Raw genomic sequence first — 26746 nt, forward strand, 5'->3', positions numbered from 1 at the left:
CATGCAGACATTTTGGCCCTAGGCGCCCCTGGCGTCGAGGTGGAAAAGCATCCAAATCGGTTGTGTTGTGCGTCGTTCCTGCGCCAGTTTCCCGGGGAGGATCACCTGCAAATAATCCTCGTAGCTCGCAATCTGTTGAAGGTATGTTCAATGCCTGAATTTATTTTTCACCATGAATAATAGCCTAAATGTCACGAAATATTCTGGCTGCTGTGTGAGATCCCGTTTTTGACATGTGAGAGCAGGGATTTGGTGGTCCACAGTCGCCTGTCGGAAGTTTGTTTATTGGTACTGAGGATTGATCTTGTGTTTGAGATGGATATGACATTCCTCTGAACTTTCAGGCGTGTTGTATACACTCATCATGGATTATACAGCATCCAAGAGGGCATGCTTTTGGATCCAATAAATGCATCTATCAGCTAAGTATGTGTGGCACTTATTTCTTGCACATAGCTATGCTGTTCATCAATGCACATTTTATGTGTGTTGTGCATTTTCACAACACTGCATCTAACCTGTGGTTTTTGTGAAAGATAGCCATCCTTGAGCACAGTTGGGATGTTCTCCTCTTGAGCTCTCCTAACCATGAAGGTTGCATGTTAAATGTGTTAAGGAATGAGTAGCAAACCTCAACCTAGAAATGAAGGTGTGACCAAGAATAAGTGGGCATGTACTCACCTCTGCTTGTCTTGAGCATATTTGTGTCTGATGTAACCTAGTGACATTCAGATAGTAAATATTCCAATGTTTGTATTTGTCAAGGTAAATGGAAAGAAAGATGTCACTACCCATTGTCCATAAATGCCAGTTTGATCCACCATGTTGAGTACATCATCAAATAAATCTATTAGATGTTCTGAAAATCTTAAGTACATTGCAATTTGAATGACAATTTTAAGGACCATTGCAACATTAACACATGAAAGCTTGGTTTCTGACAGAAATGTATAACCTCATCATGATAGAAATATTATTTGAGGACTCCTGCAGCATCTGAAGGTCTTGGTGGCATGGACAGTGCTGTAGATTCTGGGGGAGAAATGCAGGTCTATTTAGTTACTATTTAGGATGCCTCTAGGATGCCTGATGTGGGTTGTTAAGTGCTTTGTATACAAAACCACCTTTTGCTAGTTTTTAATGCTATGAGAGGTATGTGATTAAAATTGCTTGTCAGTATTTATTGTTTTCACTTAATATATATGTATATATAATTTTAGGTCATGCAGACCTTTCCTTTATACTAAAATCAAGAATTTTGGTTGTTGTACTCAAGCATGTTATATGTTTCTCCCAGACAGCAATGATAAATGAGGTAATTCTGGTAAGGTTGGTTTCCAAAACATGCAATTTTGATAGTATCCTCAGCATCCAGGCCCACATCTTGTTTTAAAGGCATGATATAAGCCTGCCCAGTTTGTTTTCCCATGTTATCTGTTTCAATTGACTTTGTTTTACTTCCTGTTATGTGTCCTGTCTCATACACAAGTCATGTTAGCAGGTGGGCAATAAACACTAATTGTGGAGGCACTTGTTTTGGTGATATGGCTCAATAAATCCTCACCTACATGTGACACTGAGCATGATGGTGTTGATTTGTCATAATGTTATTAGTGGCAGCACCAATTCATGGTTTGATAGGCTCAATCATTGTGTGCTTTGCTAATGTTGTTGTGTTTTTAATATAATTCACTTAATCTCACTGGCATGGTTCTGTTCATAGTACTGCTGATATAGTTTCTTAGGAAAAAGGCATGAGTGCAGATAACCAAGACAGTTGATGCACCCTTAAAATGCAATAATTAATAGACACATGGTTTGATAGTTTATGTAGCAAGGGTATAGAGAGAGCAGGGTTTTCATGGTCAATATGATCTTTGTCATGTGTTTTGAACCATTTGCAGGGATGCTGTAGACTGGTCCGCAGCGTGCTCCACACCTATCAGGATGAATGGGGAGCTGCCAAACTCCAACACGCCGGTCACCACCCTTGCCGGCATATTTAGCCTCTCTGACCGTGAGTAAAGATATATGATGCTCACATGGCTGCAATTCTTGGTTACCATGGTGCAAATCAGGCATCTGTAAGAAGGATGTGCTGTCAGGCACTGGCAAAGTTCAAATGCACTCCTTCAGATTATTTTACTCATAGCTTTGCTCAGTGGATGTGTTTTATCCCATGCATTTATTTCCTAGTGGCTTGTACCCATTCTCCATAAGAAATTCATGTAGTCTGATCATTGTGGTGGGGTGGGTGGTACTATGACTGGGGTCACCAACTGCCAACTTCTGTAGTGCTGATGGTCTAGCTAGTGGCGCTCGCTTCTCAGTTCTGCCGGAGCTGCCGCTGCCGACGCCAATGGAGCAAACCCTCAACAACCGGTCGCTGCTGTTCCACCCGCGTGTGGCCGAGGAGGCGCGCCGGCTGCTCACTGTGCGCGACAACAGCCTGGTGCCGCAGCTGGCGGAGGCGCTGGCCAACACCTCTGCCGAGCACATGTTAGTGGGTGGCACTGACGCGTGCCCCTGATCAAGTGTTCCTTCCCGGTCCATGCCGGCTTCTGATTGGGTATTCCTACCAGGTCCATGCTGCCTTCTGATCAGGTACCCCTACCTGGGCCATACCGGCTTCCGATCGAGTGTTCCTTCCTGGTCCATGCCAGGCTTCTGATCGAGTGTTCCTTCCTGGTCCATGCTGGCTTCCGATTGAGTGTTCCTTTCTGGTCTATGCCGGCTTCCGATCGAGTGACCCTTCCTGGTCCACGCTGGCTTCCGATTGAGTGTTCCTTCCTGGTCCACGCCGGCTTCCGATCGAGTGTTCCTTCCTGGTCCATGCTGGCTTCTGATCGAGTGTCCCTTCCTGGTCCATACCAGCTTACGATCGAGTGTCCCTTCCTGGTCCATGCCGGCTTCCGATCGAGTGTTCCTTCCCGGTCCGTGCCGGCTTCTGATTGGGTATTCCTATCCTGGTCCATACCAGCTTCCGATGGAGTGTTCCTTTCCGGTCCATGCCAGCTTCCGATGGAGTGTTCCCTTCCGGTCCATACCGGCTTCCGATCGGGTGTTCCTTCCCGGTCCATGCCGGCTTCCGATCGAGTGCTCCTTCCTGGTCCATGCTGGCTTCTGATCGAGTGTTCCTTCCCGGTCCATGCCGGCTTCTGATCGGGTATTCCTACCTGGTCCAGACCAGCTTCCGATCGAGTGTTCCTTCCCGGTCCATGCCGGCTTCCGATGAAGTGTTCCTTCCTGGTCCATACCGGCTTCCGATCGGGTGTTCCTTCCCGGCCTATGCCGACTTCCGATCGAGTGTGCCTTCCCGGTCGATACCGGCTTCCGATCGAGTGTTCCTTCCCGGTCCATGCCGGCTTCTGATCAGGTACTCCTACCTGGTCCATGCCGGCTTCTGATCGCCTATTCCTACCTGGTCCATGCCGGCTTCCGGTCGCGTGTCCCTTCCAGGTCCGTACCTGCTTCCAATCGAGTGTTCCTTTCCGGGCCATGCCAGCTTCCAATCGAGTGTCTCTTCCCGGTCTATACCGGCTTCTGATCGGGTGTTCCTTCCCTGTCCATGCCAGCTTTTAATCGGGTATTCCTACGTGGTCCATTGAGCGGGCGCCTTGTGCGGCGCGTGGGGCAACGCTGTCCAGTTTTAGTACCTGCTGGGGTCACACTACCTGCCTCATAGTGCAACACATGGGTGCTGTTTGCTTGTGTGTGCTTTTCATTGTGTGTGGGGGGGGGGGGGGCTGTCAAAAAGGTGAATAGACATGATGTTACCTCCACATGTAACTGTGGATTATAGGCTACTGCTAGCATCCCACAAAAGCCTCCAGAATTATATTGGGCTGTCATTAAATGATAGTGAATATCAAAGTGTTTGACTTACCTCGTGTTGCTTTTATCTGATGTGATGCTGCACTTTTTTATTGTGATGCTAACGTCTTCTTTGTCATTATGTGCACGTGTTCAACATACAGGGTTCCAAAACCCATGTAGTTGTGTGAAGGATGTCAATATTAATTGACGCTGCCAGACGTCTGGTGCCTCGGCGGCCTCCGCCCCACATGTTTCGTTGACCATTAACCTGTTGCCCTCTGGCCCCGAACGCTGGCATACAGATCTGCTCACCTGGTTTGCCAAGCCCTCGTCTCTAAGTTACTGAGTTCACCACCATCCAGTTTAATGTTGATCAGCAAATCATTAACGACGGGAAGTGCAAAAGGCATTGGTTATTTCATTGCCACACTGTCCATATGTCAAGTCTCTGCACCAATGTATCAGTAATGTCCGAAGTACTGACAGCTTTGAGGTTGCGGTGGTTTGGTGCCAAAAGTGTTCATTGCGTCAGCTGTTGGGATCTGTGCTTGGCGGAATTCCTGTTCATGGTCACGACGAGTATTCCAATTCCTTGATGACCCTAAGACTGACTCATCCGTCCTCCTTCCAGCGAGCTGAAGGATCCGCCGGCGGCAGCGGCTGAGGCACCGGACACCGAGCCGGAGCTGCTGCGGGCGCTGCGTCAGCTTAACAATCAGCTACTGTCGCACCCAGTGGTGAACCACGCGGCCGAGAGGGTGGCCGTCCCTGCTCCGGCGGCGGCCGGCCCGATCCCGGCCCAGTTAGTCGCCGCCGCCTCGCCGGCGGCCCGGCTAGCCGTCCCGGCGTCGGCACCGTCGCCGGCCCCGAGCCAGCCGGCCGCCGGCGCCGCATCCGCAGTACCAACGCCGCCGGCTGCGGCCGCCGTACCGGTGGCCGGCGAGCCGCCCCCGGCGCCGCTGCCGCCTAGCTCCAGCAACGGCGTGATCGCGGACGTGGTGCGAGAGACGGCGCCGGCGGCGGCACCGGAGTCAGCGCCGGCGCCGACGCCGGCGCCGACGCCGTCGCTGGCTGTCAGTGTTGCGCCGAAGGACGCGGACGCAGTGGTGAAGGCGGAGCCGTGTGACCGTGGGGAACAGAGCCCGGACGCCGGCGCGTCGTCAAAGGACTTGGCCAAAAGCAGACAGCTCGTGGTGTTACTGAAGAGCAATCCGGAGGTAGGCAGCGGTCTGCCGGTCTGAACTCCTCGGCTGAGGCTGACCACCCGCCACTCCGGCTGACCCATCGCTCCGCCCAGCGCTGCCTGCGCCGATTTGTCTGACGTGTTGCACAGGTCCTTTTCCGATGTAGCGCCGCCAGCGGTTGGAACGCCATAATGAAATGGTTTGTTTTGTGTTCAGACTGTGGCTGTGTTATGCCGAGACCGTGGCGAGGGTGCGGGCTTGCCGATGGGAACTGTGATAAGCTGTTACTGTTGATGTGATACGCTGTTACAGGCTGTTGTTGTGATACGGCTGCAGCCTGTCGTTACCCGGTTTGTTGTCGCGCTGCAGGATGAGGCACTGATGCAGAAGTGCCTGGAGGATCTGAAGAAGTCTAAGCAGCAGACGCCCGGCGGCCGCACGCCGCGCAAGCCCAAGTACCGCGACACGAGCAGCGACGACAGCGACGTCGAGCGGCGGCCCCGAAACAAGTATTTCAAGGCGAAGGAGAAGGAGCGTGACCTGGCCAAGAAGAAAGGTGTGTCCACTGGGCGGTGGACCTGTAGGCAGAGCTTATAAGCTAGTGTGAAACGCGAAAATTGTGTGGCAGAATTAACTTGTGTGGGAATATGCTAGTTAATAGCTTGCCTGTACATCTTCTCTTTCTGTGCATTGTCTTCTCCAAATGTAATGTGGTTATTTAACACTCATTATTATTACAGAGAAAGAGGAGCGTAAGAGGAAACGGCAGCAGGACGGTGACTGCAAACCTGAGGAGGACTCGGAGAGCGCAGCAAAGCGAATCAAGCGAGAGGGAGGTATGAAACCATGCTGATAGTCTCAACACGGCACCACATGTCGAGCCCCAGAAGCAGTCTCCTTTATCTCGGCGGCAGCTGTTGAATTTTCAACTTTGAATAATAGATCGTATGGTCGGAATAGGTTAGCTTCATTCCTGCCCATTGCCTTGGCAGCGTCACACTTATCTGACGCGTCCGCCCGCAGAGCTGGTGGATCGGATCAAGAACTCACGCCGCTTCGAGCGCCGGTTGGTCCCGACTCTGGAGAAGCTGAGCGCCGAGGAGTTGATGGAGACCAACACGTACCAGCGCTTCAACCAGTCGCTGGAGCTAATCTTGGACGGCGCCGAGGAGCTGGACCTGCTGGCCGAGACCGGTGGGTGGTGCTGGCTGCGCCGGCGGCCGGGCGGTGGGCAACTGATGCCTGGTCGGAGACGTGTGCTGGCGGGTACAGTGCTCACCAGGTTCTGCTATCTGCTGTACATCTGACGGTGCATATTTCAACTATACCAACGCTGAGCTCGTGACGCGCCCGGGCCGTCGTTCAGTATGGCGCTGTGGATTCTGTCTTCCCTCGTAGTGTGTTGTGTACTGGGTGCTGGCGCCAATCCGTCCTCCGCACAGCTGTGTTGCCATGCCTATTCCCGGGCCGCCGTCGCTGGGGAGGCAAGGAGAATTGCCCAGGTGCCTGTCGCGGTACAGGTGGTCACACAGTCTGTGTGAACCCCCGTCGTGGGGCAGTCTGGCACGCGGTGTGTGTGTGCTGTTCCCTGCCACAAAACGGTCTGGTAAAGTCAGCGGTGTTTGGCTAGTCCCCATCATGGAACATTCTGGCAGGCAACTTGTATGTAATGCCCTGTCACAGAGATTGAGTGCTTGTCATGGACTCTGCGTAACAGGTTTTGCTCAGCCCGATCTCGCGAGCCAGTCATTTAAACCGTGCGTTCGATCTGCTGTCTGTGGATGGTTATGCTGAGTGCTTGCTGGTATAGTGTTTATTTTGTCAGCTTGCCGGACGATGTGTCGGGTAGTGTCGTTGGTGAGGGGTTGGATGACGGACGGACGATGTGTCGGGTAGTGTCGTTGGTGGGGGGTTGAATGACGGACGGACGATGTGTCGGGTAGTGTCGTTGGTGAGGGGCTGGATGACGGACGACGTGTCGGGTAGTGTTGGTGAGGGGTTGGATGACGGACGATGTGACGGGTGGTGTCGTTGGTGAGGGGTTGGATGACGGACGATGTGTCGGGTAGTGTCGTTGGTGAGGGGTTGGATGACGGACGATGTGTCGGGTAGTGTTGGTGAGGGGTTGGATGACGGACGATGTGTCGGGTAGTGTCGTTGGTGAGGGGTTGGATGACGGACGATGTGTCGGGTAGTGTCGTTGGTGAAGAGGTTGGATGACGGGCGGACGATGTGTCGGGTAGTGTCATTGGTGAGGGGTTGGATGACGGACGATGTGTCGGGTAGTGTTGGTGAGGGGTTGGATGACGGACGATGTGTCGGTTAGTGTCGTTGGTGAAGAGGTTGGATGACGGACGATGTGTCGGGTAGTGTCGTTGGTGAGCGGTCTGGATGACCGGCTTGTGCTCGGCGACGTGATAATTCCGTGTTACCCCCCTCCCGTGTTGTGATGAATCGCCCTGGGACCGAGTGGTGAGGACACGTTGGATCAGCCCGTGTTATAGGACATGCTGCCTCTCGAGACCAAGTTGTGATGTTTAATCTATTTTAATGAGTACCAAAGCGTTAAGTTGAACGGCATCCCAGACATGTATTCAAAACATGCTGCTTGCTGCCATCGCGTGCCCTTCCCAGCATTTACGTGTGAAATCGCGAAGGTATGATTCCGTGGAGCTGACGCGTTAGGAATCTGCCTCCCCCGGGGCAAACGCAGCTGGCTGGCAGGCTGCATTCACCTGGTCAGCCCAGCAAATCATTGGTCCCCGGTTTCCGGTCAGTCCGGCAGACCATTGATACGCTGTCGCTCGTCAGTCTGACACGGTGTTACACAATTTATCCAGTTATATGCCGAGGATGCGAATGTAAATTCATGCTACCAGACTTCTCGCTCCTCAGCCGCCTCCGCACCCACAACGCTCGTTGCGTGCCAACACGTTGCCCTTCGACCCCGAACCCTGACATTTCGACCTGCCCTCCGGATTTGCGGAGCACGATGCGCCTGTATGCTGGGTGGACCGCCGCCCGGCTCATGGCTGATTGGCTGGTCCTGAACGAGGGTAGGAGCAACGGGCTGTGAATCCCGAGCCGGTGGTGCAGTAGCATGAAAAATGTCCACGTACTTGCCACCCGAGTGACTGAGTATTGCCACACCGGACTGGGACCGACTGGCTGGGCTGCCGCTAACGGCTCGCGCCTGGGCCGGCAGACGAGGACGCCGATGTACCTCAAGAGGCGCTCATCCACAAGTACCGGCTGCAGGAGCTGGTGAGCGAGGCGGCCAAGCTGAAGTCGCTCGGCGCCATGGAGTCGGTGCCGCCCGAGCGGCTGGTGCGCGCGCTCGGCATCCTGGAAATCAACGTGCGTGACGGCGCGCAGATCACGCCGTTGGGCGAGGCCGACGAGGGCGAGGAGGAGAGCCGGCTCTGGATGGAGATCGCCATGGAGCGCGTGGTGCGCGGCGCCGACGCCTCGCTTGTCATCATGTACATCCTCACCTCGCCCGGCATGCCCAAGCGGGTGTACCTGGAGGACTGCATCGAGCGCGTCGTCAAGTTCATGAAGTTCCAGCTGCAGAACACGGTGTACCCGGCCTTCGATCCCGTCTACCGGGTGCCGTCCAAGAAATCCTGTACGTACCGTTGTGACGCGGAATCGGCCGTGGGCTCCTTCCTGGTGTCTGTGCGCCCAACAAATGTGCATTTTAGTGTAATTTTGTCGCTGTCTACGTTACAGACGGGGCGTGGGCGCTGCGTGCGGCCTGGTCTGTGTGTCGTGCGGCGGCGAGCCCCGTCTGACCGTCGGCGTTACAGGCGGGTGTGGGCGCTGCGTGCGGCCTGGTCTGTGTGTTGTGCGGCGGCGGGCCCCGTCTGACCGTCACCCGTCTCTGTTTCAGCCGATCGCTGGCCACGGCAGCGCCAAGAAGAAGCGCGCGCACGCCAAGGACGTGCGCGACCGCAGCCTGTTGTCGCTCTACAACAAGCTGCGCGAGCTGGTATCGCTAACAGCCGAGCTGCTCAACATCCAGGTGCTGACGGACACGACCGTGCTGCAGGTGTCCACGTTGGGCGTGGCGCCGTTCTTCGTCGAGAACATCAGCGAGCTGCAGTTGTCCGCGCTCAAACTCGTCACAACGGTGAGTGTCGGCAGGCGGCGGCGGCGGCGGCGGCAGGCGGGGACCGGCCGCCTGGCGCTGGCAGCTGGTGGTCGTGCTGTAGGTGTGCTCTGCATGACGGATGACTGGTGTGCAGTCGAACCCGTAGACCCGGCAGCGACTGGGCGTCCTCTGCTCCCTGCTGCGTGAGTTTTGCACGTGTTGTTTTGGCAGCTGCGAATTTTTACCTTTAGAGACTATCAGCGGTGCTCTCCACACCTGTGATCTAATTCATGTCATCCAATGAATGTGGGCTACATTGTTTTCACGCAAAATTGATTTGTTTATTGTCTGGGAATTTACGTATCACCAAGTTATGAAAGTTAACGTAGAATTTGCATAACATTTTTGCATTATCAGCATCGCAGTGTGGCTCCTTGCACTGTTGCACCTTGGAGATTATTGCACGCATTGTGGCGCTGGCCGCGCGCGCCCTGTTGCGAAACCCCGATCGGGCGGATGCCAGCGCGTGTGTGCGTGACGCGTCACCGGCCCGGCCCTGTTTTTGCTCCGCGTCGGCGGCGCTCGGTGGCTCTCAAACCGGGCCGGGCCGGGCCGCAACCTGTTTGCACGTGTGTGCCGGCCGGCGGCGGCGGTCGGCCCGGTAACGGCGGCCGGCGGTTGTGCTGGCACGCGCCGGGGTCGTGGGGATGGGCTGCTGGCTGTGTACAGCACGGGCTTGGTGCTCTTGACGACCTCTGTTGTTAAGGCACGGTGCGATGCGAACATGTCTCTTGTTGCATGCCTGTTAGCGCCACGCTCCTCGGCGCGGTGCATTGTTGTGCATGCGCCGAGTCTGAAGTCCGGTGGTATACAGCAGTTAGCACTGGGGCGCAACACTTTGAAGGCGGCTACGCCACACGGCGTGTTAACGTCGTCCTGCTCGGTGGATTTGCGTATCACGCATGACTGCGTACCATTCGTGCGATGCGGGCCCCGCCACCGTTCGTGCTATGCAGACCCCGCCACCGTTCGTGCTATGCGGACCCCGCCACCGTTCGTGCTATGCGGACCCCGCCACCGTTCGTGCCATGCGGACCCCGCCACCGTTCGTGCCATGCGGATCCCGCCACCGTTCGTGCCATGTGGACCCCGCCACCGTTCGTGCTATGCGGACCCCGCCACCGTTCGTGCCATGCGGACCCCCCATCGTTCGTGCCATGCAGATCCCGCCACCGTTCGTGTCATGCGGACCCCGCCACCGTTCGTGTCATGCGGACCCCGCCACCGTTCGCGCGTCATGTGATCCGACGTCTGGCCGCCGGCAGATATTCTCCAAGTACCAGAAGCATCGGCGGCTTCTTCTGGACGACATCCTGGCCTCGATCGCCCGGCTGCCCAGCAGCAAGCGCTCGCTGCGCACGTACAAGCTGAACTCTGCCGGCCAGGGCGACGGCGACGTCTACATCCAGATGCTGACCGCGCTGGTGCTGCAGCTGATCCAGTGTGTGGTCGTGCTGCCCAACTACCTGGCGCGGCCCAGCCAGCAGCAGGAGGCCGCCGCCGACGACGAGGACGCCGAGTGTGAGGTGCGTGTCGCTGAGGTGGACCGGCCGCGGCCGTGTTCGGGCCGACCGGCGCTCCGCAGATGGGCGTCAGACGGCCGGCGGTGACGCGTGGCTCGCCCCGGCCGACCCTAAAGATCCGAAGACGTGCTGATCTGTAGGTCGCCCGTGACGTCGCGTCCCACGGACTGCGTGCTCGTGGTGATAAGCAGATATGGTGTGCTGTTTCACGGGCGAACCCCGACGTGACTCGCGGGTGAATTGGGACGTGCCGTTCCACCTGCTGACCCTGACGCGACCCGCAGGTGAATCGGGACGTGCCGTTCCACGGGGTGACCCTGACGTGACCCGCAGGTGAATCGGGACGTGCCGTTCCACCTGTTGACCCCGACGTGACCCACAGGTGAATCGGGACGCGCCTTTCCACGGGATAACCCTGACGTGACCCACAGGTGAATCGGGACGTGCCGTTCCACGGGCTGACCCTGACGTGACCCGCAGGTAGATCGGGACGTGCCGTTCCACGGGCTGACCCTGACGTGACCCGCAGGTAGATCGGGACGTGCCGCTCCACGGGCTGACCCTGACGTGACCCGCAGGTGGATCGGGACGTGCCGTTCCACGTGCTGACCCTGACGTGACACGCAGGTGGATCGGGACGTGCCGCCCCGCGCGTGACGTGCCGACCCAAGGGCTGACCGGAGTCGCCGGCCGATCCGCAGATTGACCGGGACGTGCTGATCATGGACCGGTACGACACGGCGATGCGCACGGCGCACAGCTTCCTGTCGGTGTTCCTGCAGAAGTGCGGCAGCAAGACGGAGGAGATCGACTACCGGCCGCTGTTCGAGAACTTCATCCAGGACCTGCTGGCCACCGTCAACAAGCCGGAGTGGCCGGCGGCTGAGTGTTTGCTCAGTCTGCTCGGCAAGCTGCTGGTCAGTGACCCCTCCGGCCCCCGGTCAGACGCCGTCCGACGGCTCTGTGTCGCTGGCAGGCTAGCTGGGCGTGCGCTGGCGGGCGCCTCTTTTTGAAGGCTGCCATCCTCCTGCATTGTCGTGAGAATGATGTCAAACTTCCGCGAGTAGCGAGTGGGTCAGGTCTTCTGTCTGTCGGTTTCTGTCTCTGTTCTCTGTCGTGTGTGCGTGTCCCTGTGTCGTCTCACACCCGCCGTGCGGCCCCCGGCAGGTGACCAACTTCAGCAACAAGGGCAAGGAGATGGCGCTGCGCGTCTCGTCGCTCGACTATCTGGGCGTGGTGGCGGCCCGGCTGCGGCGCGACGCCGTCACCTCCACCGCGCGACCGGAGCTCATTGAGGAGATCATCAGCGAGGTCAAGCGCGAGGAGCGCGCCGCCGGTCTGGCGGCGCCCCCTGACACTAAGGACGCGGCCGCCGCCCCGGCAGGCACGGCCACCGCCGCCGCCGCCACCACCGCCGCCGCTTCCGCTGCTGCCGCCGCCGCCGCCGCCGCCACCGCCGCCGCGGCTGCCGCCGCCGCCGCCGCCGCCGACAGCAAGAAGGAGAAAAAGAAGAAAAAGGTACGGAAGTTTAAAATGAGTTCCGGCTGTGACTCATTATGTATGGTTTGGGATACGTTATGGATGTCACTGCTATCGAAGGCTCGAAGGAATATCTGCTTCTCTGAACTGATTACTATCTCGTGGATAAGTAGTATTAGTACATGCTTTTGCAACGAAAGTAGTCAGGACTGCCACATGACAGTGCACTCAATGCACTCCTCACCCCAAACGGCTGTCAGTCTTATTGACGACCCTGAGACGACGCGTTTTTTTCTGCCTTGTCCATTTCCGGGCCGTGCGTCAGTGTGATGGCGGGCGGCCTGGCTCGGCGCGTGCTCACCCCAGTGGTCGCGGCGGCCGTGCGTGAGACGGACGTGTCCCCGTGTGTGCAGAAGCAGGAGGTCGAGCAGACGCTGGCCGAGACGGATGCCGAGGAGGAGCGGACGCGCTTTCTGCAGCGCGTCATGCTCGACTACCTGGCGGTGAGCGCCGAACGCGACCCGGCCCTGCTGCACTGCCGCCACTTCTACCTGGCCCAGTGGTACAAGGAGGCGCCCCAGGAGATCCTGCGCCAGAAGCAGGGCCCGGCCGCCTCGCCGGCCAAGGCGCGCCACAAGAAGCGCAAGAAACGGCGTGCCAGCGCCTCCTCCGAGGAGGAGAGCGACTCGACCGACGAGGAGGGCGACGAGACGGCCGCCAGCGAGGAGCTGAAGCGCGAGGTGAACGCCCTGGTGGAGGGCCGCCGCCAACTGCTGCTCACCAAGGTGGCGCCGTTCGGTGAGGCCGGCGGGCGCGTCGGCATCCGTACTCTGCAGACGTACCTCGACTACGACCACGCCGAGCTGCTCTGCCGCTACCTGGCTAGCAAGCGGCCCTTCTCGCGCAGCTTCGACGTCTACCTGAAGCAGGTGAGCCCGTCGCCGCCGGACGGGGCGCGGCGTCCCCGGAACGCGATGCCCCGGGAGGAAGGCGGTCGCGACCGGCAGCGATGCGGGTGCGTTTGAGATTGGCAGGGCGCGGCGCGAACCGGAGAGATAGGGGCGGTGAGGCGTCTTGAGAGGCAGTGCGTCTCCGTGCCACGGTGCTGGTCCTGTGGAACATGCGGTGGGCATCACGGGTCTTACAGATTGTTTGTCATGTACATCACGGTACTGGTCGATGTCGGGTGCTGGGTGTGTTACTGAGTCCATTCGCCGGTCGTGTTACGCCACCCGGGAGCGCTGCTGACCTGCACGCGCTGATACCGTGCCACCGAGCGGGTGGGTCATGTGCCCCGCCGCGGGCGTCCGCAGCAGCCGCTGTGTCTCAGCCAGGGTCGACGGCAGATTGTGTGGCGCCCTCCCTGGCCGGTGTCTGTCGGCGACAGCGCCCTCCCCAGCACAACGACGCTCCCCGCCCCGCCTGACCGTCGGCCGGGCCGGCAGATCATCCGCGTGCTGTCGGAGAGCGCGATCGCGGTGCGCACCAAGGCGATGAAGTGCCTGACGATGGTGGTGGAGGCGGACCCGGCGGTGCTGGCGCGCACCGACATGCAGATCGGCGTGCACAACTCGTTCCTGGACCACAGCACGTCGGTGCGCGAGGCCGCCGTCGACCTGGTCGGCAAGTTCATCCTGTCGCGGCCAGAGCTTATAGAAAAGTATTACGACAAGCTGTCGGCTAGGATATTGGTGAGTGGCGCTCCGGTTGACTCGGGAGAGGGAGTCCCTCCGTCCGGGTCGATCGTTGTTGGGGGGGGGGGGGGGGGGGGGGGAGGGGCAGGGGCACCAGCATGTCTTGTTTTGTGAGCAGGCAAGTCTGATGATGGTCTGGATAGCCAGAGACAATAGTGTTCCAGTTAAAGATGTGGTGCGTTAAGAGGTTGTATGTTTTGGGTGGTGTATGGCTCGTGTGACTAAAAGGAATGATTTCTATTGCAGGATACTGGTGTGAGTGTGCGAAAGCGTGTGATAAAGATTATGAAGGACATTTGTGTCGAGTGTCCCGACTTCCCAAAGATCCCCGAGATCTGTGTCAAGATGATCCGGAGGGTCAACGACGAAGAGGGCATTCGCAAGCTGGTGATGGAAGTGTTTCAGGTCGGTGACTGTCTGCCCTTTGGGCCAAGTTCCACAGAATGCGGGTTTGTTGATGTCGAAACGGCAGTTTTGTTTCGACCTGGCTGAGCGTCACTATTGTCACGCATATAGACACCCATTTTAGGGTGCATTTTGTGTCAGCTTAGTGACGGATACTTGTGAAGAGTGCTTGAGTGCCGACCGCGTCTGGTCCCCGGTTGTCGTGCGTGGCCACTGACCGTGTCTGGTCCTCGGCTGTCGTGCGTGGCCGCTGACCGTGTCTGGTCCTCAGCTGTCTTGCGCGGCCACTGACCGTGTCTGGTCCTCGGCTGTCTTGCGCGGCCGCCGACCGTGTCTGGTCCTCAGCTGTCTTGCGCGGCCGCTGACCGTGTCTGGTCCTCGGTTGTCGTGCGTGGCTGCTGACCGTGTCTGGTCCTCGGCTGTCTTGCGCGGCCACTGACCGTGTCTGGTCCTCGGCTGTCTTGCGCGGCCGCTGACCGTGTCTGGTCCTCGGCTGTCGTGCGCGGCCGCTGACTTTTTCTGGCCGCCGTGCAGCTCATGTGGTTCACGCCGGTGCGCGAGCGGGGCGAGCGGGACGACGCGGCGCTGCTGAAGAAGGTGATGGACATCACCGACGTGGTGGTGGCCTGCCGCGAGACGGGACTCGACTGGTTCGAGCAGCTGCTCAACACGGTGAGTGCGCCGGCCGGCCTCGGTCTGTCGCTCGTCCGGTCGCGCTGTGACCATCTGGTGGTCGTGGCCTGGTCCCAGCAGCGGCAGCTGGGTGTCTTCCACATACGTGCGTTGACTGAGGTCGGGCGGCACCGTGCTGGTGTTGTTCTTCAAGCGTGCGTCGTCAGCGATGGGCACGAATGGCGGGAGCTGTCTGCATCCCGCCGTCTCGTCTCCTGCGCCGTCGTCTGACAGTGCGCTCCTCACCAGCTGTTCAAGCCGAAGGAGGACAAGGAGGATAGCACCAAGGTGGTGTTCGAGCCGCCCAAGTCGCTGCTGACGGCCAGCCGGCAGATCGTCGACTGTCTGGTGCAGCACATCCTGCGCATCGAGGAGTCGGGCCTGCGGGACCGCGCCGCCGACACTGGCACCGCCGTCAGCCGCGGCAGCTCGCAGCGCCTGGTGGCCTGCCTCAACACGCTGTACATGTTCGCGCGGATCCGACCGCAGCTGCTGGTGCCGCACGCTATCACCCTGCAGCCGTACCTCGCAGTCAGGTACGCACCGCGCCCGGTGCCCGGCTGAGGACCTTGTGATCGGCTTGGGGGGGGGGGGGGGGTAGGGGGCTCGCGGTCGGCGCCTGACTGAGGACTGTGTGGTAAGCGCGTGTTGGCGGGGTCCGTGTCCGCCCGCGGCGCTGCCGCCTGGAGACTGCGGACCAGTTGGGAATCTGCGGTGGGCTGTCGCTCTCATCTGGACTGAGCTTGTTGGGGCTGGTTGGGCCGACCAGGCCGAAGTGTGTGCAGGGAGTCACCTGGAGTTCTGACCTAGATTTGCCTGAAGACACGCGTGACGTCAGTTTTGACAATGGCCTGTATGTAGAATGATTTGGGATCAGGCGCGGTCCGTGTTCCGCTCGTCGTGGCACCTGCTGCTGTGTGACGTCATGACACCTGCACGTCCGCCCGCGCTGACCGCCGCCTCCTTGTCGCCGCCAGATGTCAGACGCGTGGCGACTACCAGATCATCAGCCACGTGGCGCGAACACTGGAGCTGGTGGTGCCACTGATCGAGCATCCCAGCGACACGTTCCTGGCCGAGCTGGAGGAGGACAGCGTCAAGCTCATCCTGCAGCACGACAAGACGGTGGTGGCCAGCTGCCTGGCCTGCCTCGGCTCCATCGTCAACCGCGTCACCAAAAACTTCGGCCTCATCCGCGACTGCTTCAGGAAGTACTATAGTACGTGGACTGATGGAGTCAGGTCATTGGCCAGCTCGCTGGATGGCGATGGTTTCCGAGGTTTAGGGACTCGAGGGACGATCTCGAGTTTTGTATGCTGTATCTTAAGGTGGAGACCGATATGATCGTGGTGACAGCCTGGCTGCGTTTGGTTTCCAGCTATAAAGACATATCGTAGCTTGTTCAAAGCACTCTTTGTTTACCGAGCACTTCTGTGTGTCTGTAATGTTTGTGTCGGCCGTGCAACACGCCAGAAGGCCGAACGACAGCACCACCGTTAGTCACCATCACCGTGAGGTCACTGTGAAGCGCGTGACCACGAGTCCTGTCAGCCGATGTCCGCTGTGCTGGGTCCCTCGGCTGGGCTGGCGCTGGCCGAGTATGGTCAAGCTCGGTCGACTCAGCCCGGTCCCGCCGGCGGCGGCGTTACAGGCCATCTGAAGTCGTACAAGCTGATGCACGAGCAGCAGCCCAACAACCCCACGCTGGAGAAGCACAAGCCCTACTTCCGGCGAGCGCTCTTCACCGTCGGTCTGCTGCTGCGCTACTTCGACTTCGGCGACGAGCAAGTCAGGAAGGGCCTGAACGTGAGTGGCGCGGGCCGGCGGCGCGATGCCCGCGCGAGGGGCAGGCCGCGGCCGTGAACGCTCCAGTCCAAAACAGATCAAATCCAAAGTCAAAATACAATGCCGCTCTTGTGCGATTGACTTCACGGGTGTAGAGGTGATACAGACCGTCATTCGGTGGGGTACTGGTTGTGTGGTGTTAGGTTTCGCGTCTGGGGACCTAGGAGACCGGGGCTTGATTCCCCGCGGCGTCCCCCGCCTCCCCTCCCCTGTCAGGGTGAGAGGCAGGTGACGCCGTGTGGCTGCAGCAGCTGAGTGCGTCGTTAGCTCAATGACGACGGCGATGGCTGTCTTTCATTCATGTTTGGGATGTGCGATCATGCATACGGTAGCGTCAACGTATCACGATAAAACTCAAACACGCCTGCGAGGCAAACGGGATGAGCTGGTACGCGGACGTGGGGAGTAGACAGACCGGACTTCTTCTTGGACTGACTGCTGTGTGTGCTCCGCGCGCCCGTCAGGTCATCGCACTCAACACTCGCGCCGCGACATGGGGCGCGTGCTCGGTCTGTAGAACCGCACCTCAGGACTGTTGATGTCGATTCGACTGCCGACGACCTCGCCGTCTTCTAGCCTGCTCGGGGTCTTGCGCCCGTCACTTACATTGGAGCAGAGTGTCAGGAGGCTCATTACCGCCTCCAAACGGCTCGGCGGTGTCCGTTGGCGCGGCCGATCGGCCGTGGCCCGCTACCAGCCTGACCGCGTCTTGCGCTGCGCCGGCAGGACGACATCGTGGACGAGGTGCTGGAGACGCTGCTGTACTTCGTGAACCAGCCGGCGCCGGACATGCAGATGTTCACGCTGCAGGCGCTCGGCTTCATCGTCATCCGGCACTACGACATGATGCTGCGTGAGCGTGTCAAGCAGCTGTACCACGGCTTCCTGCAGGATCCGGACGGCAACAAGCAGCTCAAGGCGCAGGTGCTCATCAACCTGGAGACGTACCTGGTGGAGGAGGAGCGGCGCATGGTGCAGCAGGACGAGGAGTGTGAGTGACGGCGGCGGGACGCCTGCTCGGCCCGGACACGAACGGTACTGGCCCTCTGGCGCACTCGGGTGGAGGGACCGCTACTGCCTTGTTGAGACGGCACTCCATGAGTGATGACTTCGCTGTGCTCGGCGCTGGGATTGATGTGTTGCCTCGCTCGCTGGCTGTGTGTGCGTGTGTGTGCGTGTGCGCGTGCGCGTGCGCGTGCGTGTGTGGTGCTTGCCCGGGAGCGTGTGACGGGCCAGGCAGCGGCGCGGTCCCGCTGTATAGCGACACGCATCATCCGCTGTCGTAGCGGCGTGCAAACCACCACGATTAGCTTGTTGGACAGACTGTGCCGCTCCTCCCTTCCCTGCAATATGTCCCGCGTTGTGTTTTCTGATGATGTCTGCTCTCTGCCCTTGGTGTCTTCCCATTCAGTTTCATCGGCATTTCCTTTCCCCGTGTCAAACATTCCCATATCAACACTCCCAGTGTTTTCGCTCCTCTTCTCCCATTGTTTTTCCATCGCCTAGTGTTTCCCCGTCGTAAACGTTCCCTTCCCCCCCCCCCCCCCCCTTGTCTACGGTCTTTTTGTCAAACGAAGGAAAAAGACGGCTGATACTGTGTCTCAGGGGCAGCTGAAATATCCAAACTCTGCGTCTAGGAGCGTCGCACCACGCTGCCCCTCGAGTGTCCACACTCGGTGCCCGGGAAGGTACCTGGTGCATGTCCGTGGGGTCTGCACACAATACGTCCCCGAATGTGTCCTCTCCCCTCCCACACTCTATGTCTCTGCAGTCGCCTCACGCGTCATGTTCGCATGACAGGGTCGAAGCGCGCCAAGGAGGAGAACCTGAAGGAGATGGGCGACGTGACGTCGGGCATGGCGTCTACCGTGATCCAGCTGTACCTGAAGCAGGTGCTGAGCTCGTTCCTGGACGCCTCGGTCACCGTCCGGCACGCGGCGCTCAAGGTAAATAGCCGGTCCCAGCGCCAGCTCGGCCGATCATGGTGCGCGTGCTGTGTCCGCCCCCTCCTCTGACGAGTGGGAGTGGTGTTGACCGCGTGGGCTGTGTGCTCATCATCGGCGCTGAGGAACACGCTTCAGCCCATTCCCGTTCCATCGCGGACTTCAAGCCCGTGGTCGTGTTTCATGCCAGTTTGAGCGGACATGTATCTGGGGATTTTTCGCTGCGCACCGTGCCCCTCTGCGCTCCAGCACCCGCCCGCTGCGTGTCCGTGGAGCCCGCGCTTTCCTCGGCCCTGGAGTCGACCCACGCACCGCCACTGTGATGCTGGGGCGGGCTGTGGGCAGGACTGGCCGCCGAGCGGCCGCAGCGCTGACGTGACCACCGCCGCCTCCTGCCGCCTGACGGGCAGCGGGCACGGCTCCGGATCGCCGCCACGGCGCGCTGCTGACGCTCCGCGCTGTCTGGCTTCCGCAGGTGATCCAGCTGATCCTGGCGCAGGGTCTGGTGCACCCGGTTCAGATCGTGCCCTACCTGATCTGCATGTCGACCGACCCGGACGAGCGTGTCTCGCACACCGCCGACAAGCAGTTGCAGGAGATCGAGAAAAAGTATCCGGGCTTTATCCAGATGAAGGCCACCGCCGGCATTCGACTGTCGTTCGAGCTGCAGAAGATCCTGCAGGCCGACTGCGAGGTGGGCGGCATCACGGTCAGCTGGGCGGGCCACCCTCCCTGCCCTTAGTCCCGAACACCGCAGCCAGGCGTCTGAGAACGAGCGCAATGTTCACGTGTGTCGGGTTGTATGATGTGTGCCGAGTGCAGCCTGTGTGCCGCCGCCTGTCCTATCTCAGCTTGCTGACGCCTCGGTGGTCGCTGTGGTGTGTTTGTGGCGGCCGTGTAAGCCGGACGGATGGGCGCCTTCCTGCTCGCCTCCCCTTCCTTGCTGACGCCTCGGTGGTCGCTGTGGTGTGTTTGTGGCGGCCGTGTAAGCCGGACGGATGGGCGCCTTCCTGCTCGCCTCCCCTTCCTTGCTGGCGCCTCGGTGGTCACTGTGGTGTGTTTGTGGCGGCCGTGTAAGCCGGACGGATGGGCGCCTTCCTGCTCGCTACCACCGCTTGGCCGTGCCCGCCGCGGCGTCAGCCCCCGAGCCGATGCTGACCTCACGCCGCCCCGCCGCCAGACGACGCGCGGCCTGAAGCTGCGCGAGGGCGAGCCGCCGGCCGCCCTCAACGGCTTCCTCTACTCGATCCTGCGCACCTCCAAACAGCAGCGGCGCGCCATCGCCATTTCGTGTCTGCGCAACTTCGACGAGCAGGCGGTGAGTGGGCTGTGGGCCGCTGGGACGGGCGGGTCCTTCCCCTGCTGCGTCGTGTGGTGGCGAGCTGGTGCGCCGGCTTGCCGTCAGAGTGCGACGTTCGCGGCCGTCCGTGCGCCTCAGCGAGGGGTGTCGCTCCCCTGTTTGTGGTAAGTCGCGGGTGGGACTCCAATATCATCCGCGGTCGGCGCGACCGAAACTCTCACTTGTCATCATCGCACTGACCTATGGCGCCTGGACCTGTGTAACAGACCTTTGGGTCCGATGTCGCTCCCTCGCAGAACGCCCGGCATTGACTGTCCCCTGTGATTGTGTGGGCTTGTGTCGGGCGTACGTGACTGTCCAGCCCGCTGTCCCGTTTCCTTGTGCTGGCCGGAGCCGTGCGTGTCTGAACCGCAGCTCACCCGGCCTTGGAATGGTCTGATGTCCAGGGGCGCCCTGCTGGTGTGTGTATGGGTTTAGCCGTCTGTCCGTGTGAATGGCTGTGGGTGCTGATGCATGCCTCGACCGTCCCGTCGCCGCAGAGGAAGTCGCTGCAGGAGCTGCTCTACCTGGCCGACAACCTGGCCTACTTCCCGTACCAGGTGGCCGACGAGGTGCTCTTCATCATCCACCAGGTACGGACCCACAGGACAACGAGCTGGTGCACGCACGACAAGGTAGCGCGTATCTAGGGGACCGAGCGGGCCGCGCGCTGGTCGAAAATCCACGCGGAAATGCTGCAACCAGACACAGACCGTGAACCCCTGCGTAAAACGGTTATCGTTCCCTCCATGGCGACCGTGCCGAGCGCTGTCATGGCTGGGAAATGGGGCAACTTATTTGTAGGGGAATGTGGTGATGTTTCTGTCCGTGACTGGGTCACACGCTGTCCTTGACATGTCATGTCTACGACGGAAACTGGAGCTGTGTGACGTGACCACCGCTCCCCCCGCAGCAGCTGGACCGGACGGTGTGTCTGACGGTCTGCTCCGCCCGCAGCAACTGGACCGGACGGTGTGTCTGACGGTCTGCTCCGCCCGCAGCAGCTGGACCGGACGGTGTATCTGACGGTCTGCTCCGCCCGCAGCAGCTGGACCGGACGGTGTGTCTGACGATCTGCTCCGCCCGCAGCAGCTGGACCGGACGGTGTGTCTGACGGTCTGCTCCGCCCGCAGCAGCTGGACCGGGCGGTGTGTCTGACGATCTGCTCCGCCCGCGGCAGCTGGACCGGGCGGTGTATCTGACGGCCTGCTCCGCCCGCAGCAGCTGGACCGGGCAGTGTGTCTGACGGTCTGCTCCGCCCGCAGCAGCTGGACCGGGCGGTGTATCTGACGGCCTGCTCCCCCCGCAGGTGGACGTGATGGTATCGGTGACGGGCAGCACCATCCTGCAGCTGGTGCGGGAGGCGCTGCTGCCGCCTGCCGGCCAGCCGGTCCGTCTGCACCCGATGACCGGGCAGCCGCTGCCCTACGAGGACGACGACGACGATGATGACCACCTGCTGGAGCGGCTGCCGGAAGACCTGACCCCCATCCGGGACGCGCTGGCCGCCTCTGAGGGCTGCAATCTGTTGTTGGTCATGAAGCAGCACCTCAAAGACTTTTACGGCATCACAGACAAGTAGGCGGCAGTGTCCACTGGCTCAGCTCCACACACTGCCGCGGCGCTGTAGCTCGGCTCAGAGTGATTGTCAATGTTGGGTTGAGGTTTACGGGCAGTATGGGTTGTTTTTTCATCCCCCCCCCCCCCCCCCGCCCTTCCCCATAATGTTTTGGGATCATGATTTCACTGTGTCAAGCCGATCAGCATGCTAAGTATAAGCCGTGAAATGCGTTATGTCGTCGATCTGAAAGTCAGTAAACTAAGCCGCGTAAGGGGAGCTGGCTTGCTGTAAGCTCTCGCCGGCTCTGTGTTTTACTCGGTGACATCGAGTCCGTCCGACACACGGGAAGGTCCCTCGTTCTCGGCTGAGCGGCCGTGCCGCCGCGCTGACCGCCGCCCCGCTCTCCCTCCCCCCAGTAAGATCTCACAATACTCGCCGTCCGAGTCGGGCAAGGTGTACGAGAAGGCAGTGAACCGGCGGCCCAACGTGCTGTTCCGGCCGGACGTGACCATCCGGTCGCTGCGCCTGCTGGACGCCGCCGCGCCGGCAGACGGCGCCGACGACGACCCGCGTCGCAAGCTCATCCTCCAGTACCTGAACGTGAGTTGGCCGCGGCGGCCGCGGCAGGCGGGGGCGCCCGCTGCGCAACGCTGGGCTGATGTCCGGTGCCGGGTCGCAAAGGAGGGTCTCGGAGGTGCGATTCCTGCCGTCTCGTGGTGGAGGCCGTTTTCGCCGCGCATTGAGAACTCGTGGCAGCCGCCATCGTTTTCTTGAGAACGTGCTCAGTGATGTTATGGCACTGCGCGAAGCTCCTCGAAAGGGACTAAACTGTAGGATACCCACAGTCAGTGGGCTTGACTTTAGCAAGTTGGCTGTCAGAAGTCTGTACGGTCCAGTGCTGCGCTGTGACCAAGTCACCGCCCAGCCTTCCGTGCCTCTGAGACTGCCGTCCGTCGCCCCCACAGTTCAAGCGGCTAATGCTGCACATCGACCCGGCGGACGAGGAGGACGACGACGCTGACCGGAGCGCGGCGACCGCGTCCCGGCCGCCGACGGCCGCCGCCACCCCCGCTGCCGGGCCGCTCGCCGCGCGGCGACGGGCCGGCGGGGGCGGCGGCGGCAGCAGCGGCGGCGACGCCGGCTCCGGCTGCGCCGCCGCCCGAGCCGCCGGCTCCGCTACCGCCCATCATCATCTCGCTGGGCGCGCTCAGCAAGCAGGCGGCGGCCGCCTCGGCGACGGCCGAGCTGCGCAAGCAGCCGCCATCTTCTGAACCACACATTCCGTCCGTCGCGGTGAGTGGCGTGCGCCGCCGTCCCCACGGACGCTGCAGACAGCGGCCGACTCGGAGCCACTGACCAGAAGGGAGGAACTCCCGAGGGCTGAAGTGTCCGAGGATCGTAGCCGCGATGGGGGGGGGGGGGGGGGTAGGCGTCCCAAAGCGAACTGACGTGATATCGTTGGCTAGATCCGTCTGCCCTTGTGCTGGTGGTGTGGGGAGTTTGACCATGCACCGCCTCTGCCTGCTATTTAACCACTTGTCCGCTAGCTTAGGCTCCAAAGGTAGCACCCGATGCGAGCACGCTAGGTTCTCCGCGTGCCGCTCGTCTCCTCTGTTGACCGAGCTGTCTGCCGCTGCCGGAGCCGGGGTCGGAGCCTCTGTGCTTGCGCCGTTGCCCCCCCCCCCCCCCCCCCTCCTGGCGCCTCCCGCCCGTGCCAGTTCGGTGGACCGTCTGTGACCGGCGATCGTGTCGGCAGGCGGAGCCGCCTCGGGTAGCCAAGCTGACCATCGTGCCGCTGCGCTTCCCCGGAGACGAGGCCGTCATGCGACACCACAAGCACAAACATAAAAAGTCCGACAAGCACAAGAAGAAGAAGAAAAAGAAGAAGCGCCGCGACAGCAGCGACGAGGAGGACGGCGAGAGCGATGCGGCCAGCGACCCGGACTTCGCCGTCTGAGACGCGCCCGCCCGCGCCCGCTCGCTCGCTCGCCCTCTCGCCCGCGGCCAGAGGCCCGCCCCTCTCTCCTTTCCAGTACAAACTCTGGCATAATGCTGCTCATCGATCCATGTCATCGCGACACTCACGCGCGCGCGTCTCACACCGGGCCGGCGCGCGCGGCGCTCGCCGCCACCGCGCGCGCGCGCGCCCGAACTCGCCTCGTGTACATACTCGTGTTCTGTACAGGTGCTGACTGCCGTTGGACGGCCGGCGCCGTCGTCGCCGGCACCGCGTGCGCTCCGGCCGGCCGAGGGAACAAGGGTGCCTATACAGAAATTATGTCTAGACCACAAGGGACGGCGCATAGATTTTATGATAGGATCCCGCGAGTAGTGATCGATATTGTATATTGGGGCCGGACGTCAGTATGCAAGGGCGCGTGCTAAAGCGGCCTCTCCGGACGGCGCCACCGCCTCAACCGTCGCCCCGACTCGGCTCGTTTTGTTGTGATTTTGTAGTTGATTTTCCATTCATGTAGCTAGATGGTTGAGCTATTTATTTTCGATTGAAACGTTCGTTTTTCAGCCGCCACGTCTAGGTCTTATTCAATAGACATTTATGTATTTTGATTATATTCTTTGATACATAAACCTCGAACCATTGTACACAGCGAATGGTTTTCTTCATGCGAGGAAAGAAGCGGGCGCGTGCAATATCTGGGCGGACAGTTGGTCTCTGGAGCTGTAAGAACATTCAGCGATTTATTAAAAGGTAGCTCCGCAAATATTCACAGCTATCGTGCCTGTCGTTGCATAGATGGAAAGCATTTTCTATTGGACCTATATTCATGGTCTCTCAATCGTGAAAAAAGGGAAGACCTCAGGAGGAAAAGATAAGGAGACCTCCATGAGACGCCGTTTGCTCGTGCACCATCGGCAGCGGGTCGGTGCAGGATGTGCGGGGTGCCAGGTTTTCGACGTCAAATGCAAGCTTCGTTACATGACGAGGTGGTCTGGCCACTCCGCCTGCGCGGTATCGCCGGGGAGCATTGCCCCCTCTTGGGGTGGTTCAGTGATTAGTGATTCAGTGATTCAGTGATTCTGCGTTAGACGGAGGCAGGGGCGCATTTTCTTAGAAATTAACCCGGAAGCTTGAACAGCGAAAATGACTCAACATACCCCAAAATACGCCTACAGACGGAGCTCTCAAAGTTGAGGGGAGAGCTGAGCCCACCACCCCGCCAACTGCACCTCTGACTGGAGAGGCTTATAAAGCGCTCCTTCCGGCTAAGCGGAAGCCGCTAGACTAGTGTGACTTCCTTAAGAACTTGTGTAATAAATGAATAGCAAAAAGGGGAAGGCCTGCGTTACTGCTGTAGAATGTGGGTCTAAAGGGACCCTAAATATGACCGGGCAGAAACTGTCGCCACCCGATTCTTTGGCACCGCCGCGTTCGGCGCAGGGGGCGTCCTCCACATGTGAGGATGCGGTCACTGAGCGTTGATAACAGGCACTTCGCTGATCATCTCGTCGAAAGCAGCTTCGTGATGCTGGTGCTACGAGACGTCCATGATGAGCCGTCGGTACGCAGAGGCATAATCTGCGGAGTAGCTGTACCCGACGATGCGTTCGCGGCCTGCTGCAGCACGCGCGCGCATTCGGTCAACTGTTGCCTTGTCAGGGCAGTCTGTAGCAGCTTAAAGCGGTCTTCAAGAATCTACCGATTGAAACTGATATAGATGGCGCAAAGGTGATCCGTATCCCCACGAAACTGGGCTGAGAACGTGGAAAGCTTGCAAGAGGACCACTATTCAAAAGCGCGGGAACTATGCTCAAGTTCGGGGGGCGGGCAGACTCCAAAATGCCAACATCGGCCGCCTAAAATGAGATAGTTGGCCCTCTGCAAGCCCGAATGGGCCTTTTAAGTCGATAATGGGCCCACCATATGTTAGAATGGGCTCACACGGGTCAGACTAGGCCCTACACAGTCAATCATGGGCCATCTACCGGTTAAAATGGGCCAACTATAGCTTGGAATGGGACTTCTACAGGCCAAATTGGGCTTTTCCGCCAGGAATGACCCTCTGCAGGCCAGAATGGACGCTCTACAGACCAGAATGGGCTCTTCGCAGTCAAAAATGGCCCTCTCCCAGTCAGAATGGACCCTCTACAGATCAAAATGGGTCCTCTGCAGGCGATCCTGAGACCTCTTGAGGCCAGAATTGGCACTCTACATTCAATAATGGGCCCTCTGCAAGTCTGAATGGGCCTCTGTATGTGCCAGATCGGACCCTCCACAGTCGGTAATCGATGATCTACAGGTCATAACGGGCGCTCTAAATGTCATACCGGGTCTGCTGAAGGCTAGAACGGGCCCTATACAGGCCAGAATGGACCCTCCAGTAAATAATGTGTCGTCTACGGATCAGAATGCACCTCTACAGGCCAGAAATGGGTCTTCCACATTCAATAATAGATCTTCACGTCGAAATGGGTCCTCCACAGGCCCTACGAATTGGGGGGCGGGGGGCATCGCCCTTCCCGCCAGCTTTCAAGTTGTGGGTCGAACTGTCCTCATCGCCCCTCCCCCCCCCCCCCTCCGGTTCCCGCGTCCTTGGTTTTACTTCATCTCACTCTCATTCGTTTACATGCCACACTTACAACACGCCTCATGTTTTCCGCACATAGCGCGGAAGACAATCATGGTGAATAGAATCGCGTCGGTGGGAGCTGCCTCGCACGTCATATTCCACGGCCGTCACATATCAGGCTCACCAGCCATCACACGCGGGCTTACCGGTGCTGCAGACATCTGCTCATCAGCACGGTTAATGCTGTTGGCTCCTCCTGATGACCGCTTTATTTCATGCGGTCATTATTTCTCAACTATGACGCCATGAATGAGCGACAGTGTGGCATATTGTCTGGCAAGATGGTGGAATCTGCTATGTTGAGCGCCCAATAGCCAGTGCGGTTTGGGTTGTGTAGATATTTTTGGAACATAGCGGGCACGGATACGAGGAGAGGTCTTCTCGAGCAAGATTTGCCGTACACATGCCGCCTGCTACCCATTTCCAACCAGTCGTATCCACCCGTTATCCACCAGTTTGCGTTTTTCCAGCACTGCATTCTAAATCAAAGCAAGACTGCAGGGAAATTCTCACCGAAATCATGAATTTTTGCTTTGACAGCTG

At 59.5% G+C, this 26746-nt stretch overlaps 1 protein-coding gene across 1 annotated transcript; it reads left to right on the plus strand.

The window, feature by feature from the left end:
- Positions 1-58: 58 nt before the first annotated feature.
- Positions 59-24222, plus strand: LOC119109809 (nipped-B-like protein). The gene is made up of 31 exons (XM_037233562.1): positions 59-141; positions 345-426; positions 1905-2017; positions 2331-2499; positions 4448-4643; positions 4866-5033; positions 5370-5556; positions 5741-5836; positions 6024-6194; positions 8206-8632; positions 8913-9132; positions 10419-10679; positions 11378-11593; positions 11844-12005; positions 12569-13084; positions 13601-13846; positions 14096-14254; positions 14789-14926; positions 15176-15462; positions 15904-16145; positions 16578-16732; positions 17498-17762; positions 18572-18717; positions 19190-19408; positions 19895-20032; positions 20554-20646; positions 21363-21631; positions 22031-22214; positions 22580-22672; positions 22779-22907; positions 23371-24222. The coding sequence occupies exons 2-31, from the start codon at positions 410-412 to the stop codon at positions 23569-23571; spliced, it is 5883 nt and encodes a 1960-aa protein (XP_037089457.1). The 5' UTR covers positions 59-141; positions 345-409; the 3' UTR covers positions 23572-24222.
- The last annotated feature ends 2524 nt before the right edge of the window (positions 24223-26746 follow it).

This window comes from Pollicipes pollicipes, unplaced genomic scaffold (assembly GCF_011947565.3).
Source record: "Pollicipes pollicipes isolate AB1234 unplaced genomic scaffold, Ppol_2.1 Scaffold_7231;HRSCAF=8579_pilon_pilon_pilon, whole genome shotgun sequence".
NCBI classification, from domain to species: Eukaryota; Metazoa; Arthropoda; class Thecostraca; order Pollicipedomorpha; family Pollicipedidae; genus Pollicipes; species Pollicipes pollicipes.

Bases quoted from the DNA above. Each gene is read 5' to 3' on its own strand.
- LOC119109809 (XM_037233562.1), top strand. The intron at 15,463-15,903 runs GTACGCACCGCG...TGTCGCCGCCAG, and splicing joins CAGCCGTACCTCGCAGTCAG to ATGTCAGACGCGTGGCGACT. The intron at 22,673-22,778 runs GCCGCCACCCCC...CCGCCGCCCGAG, and splicing joins CGTCCCGGCCGCCGACGGCC to CCGCCGGCTCCGCTACCGCC.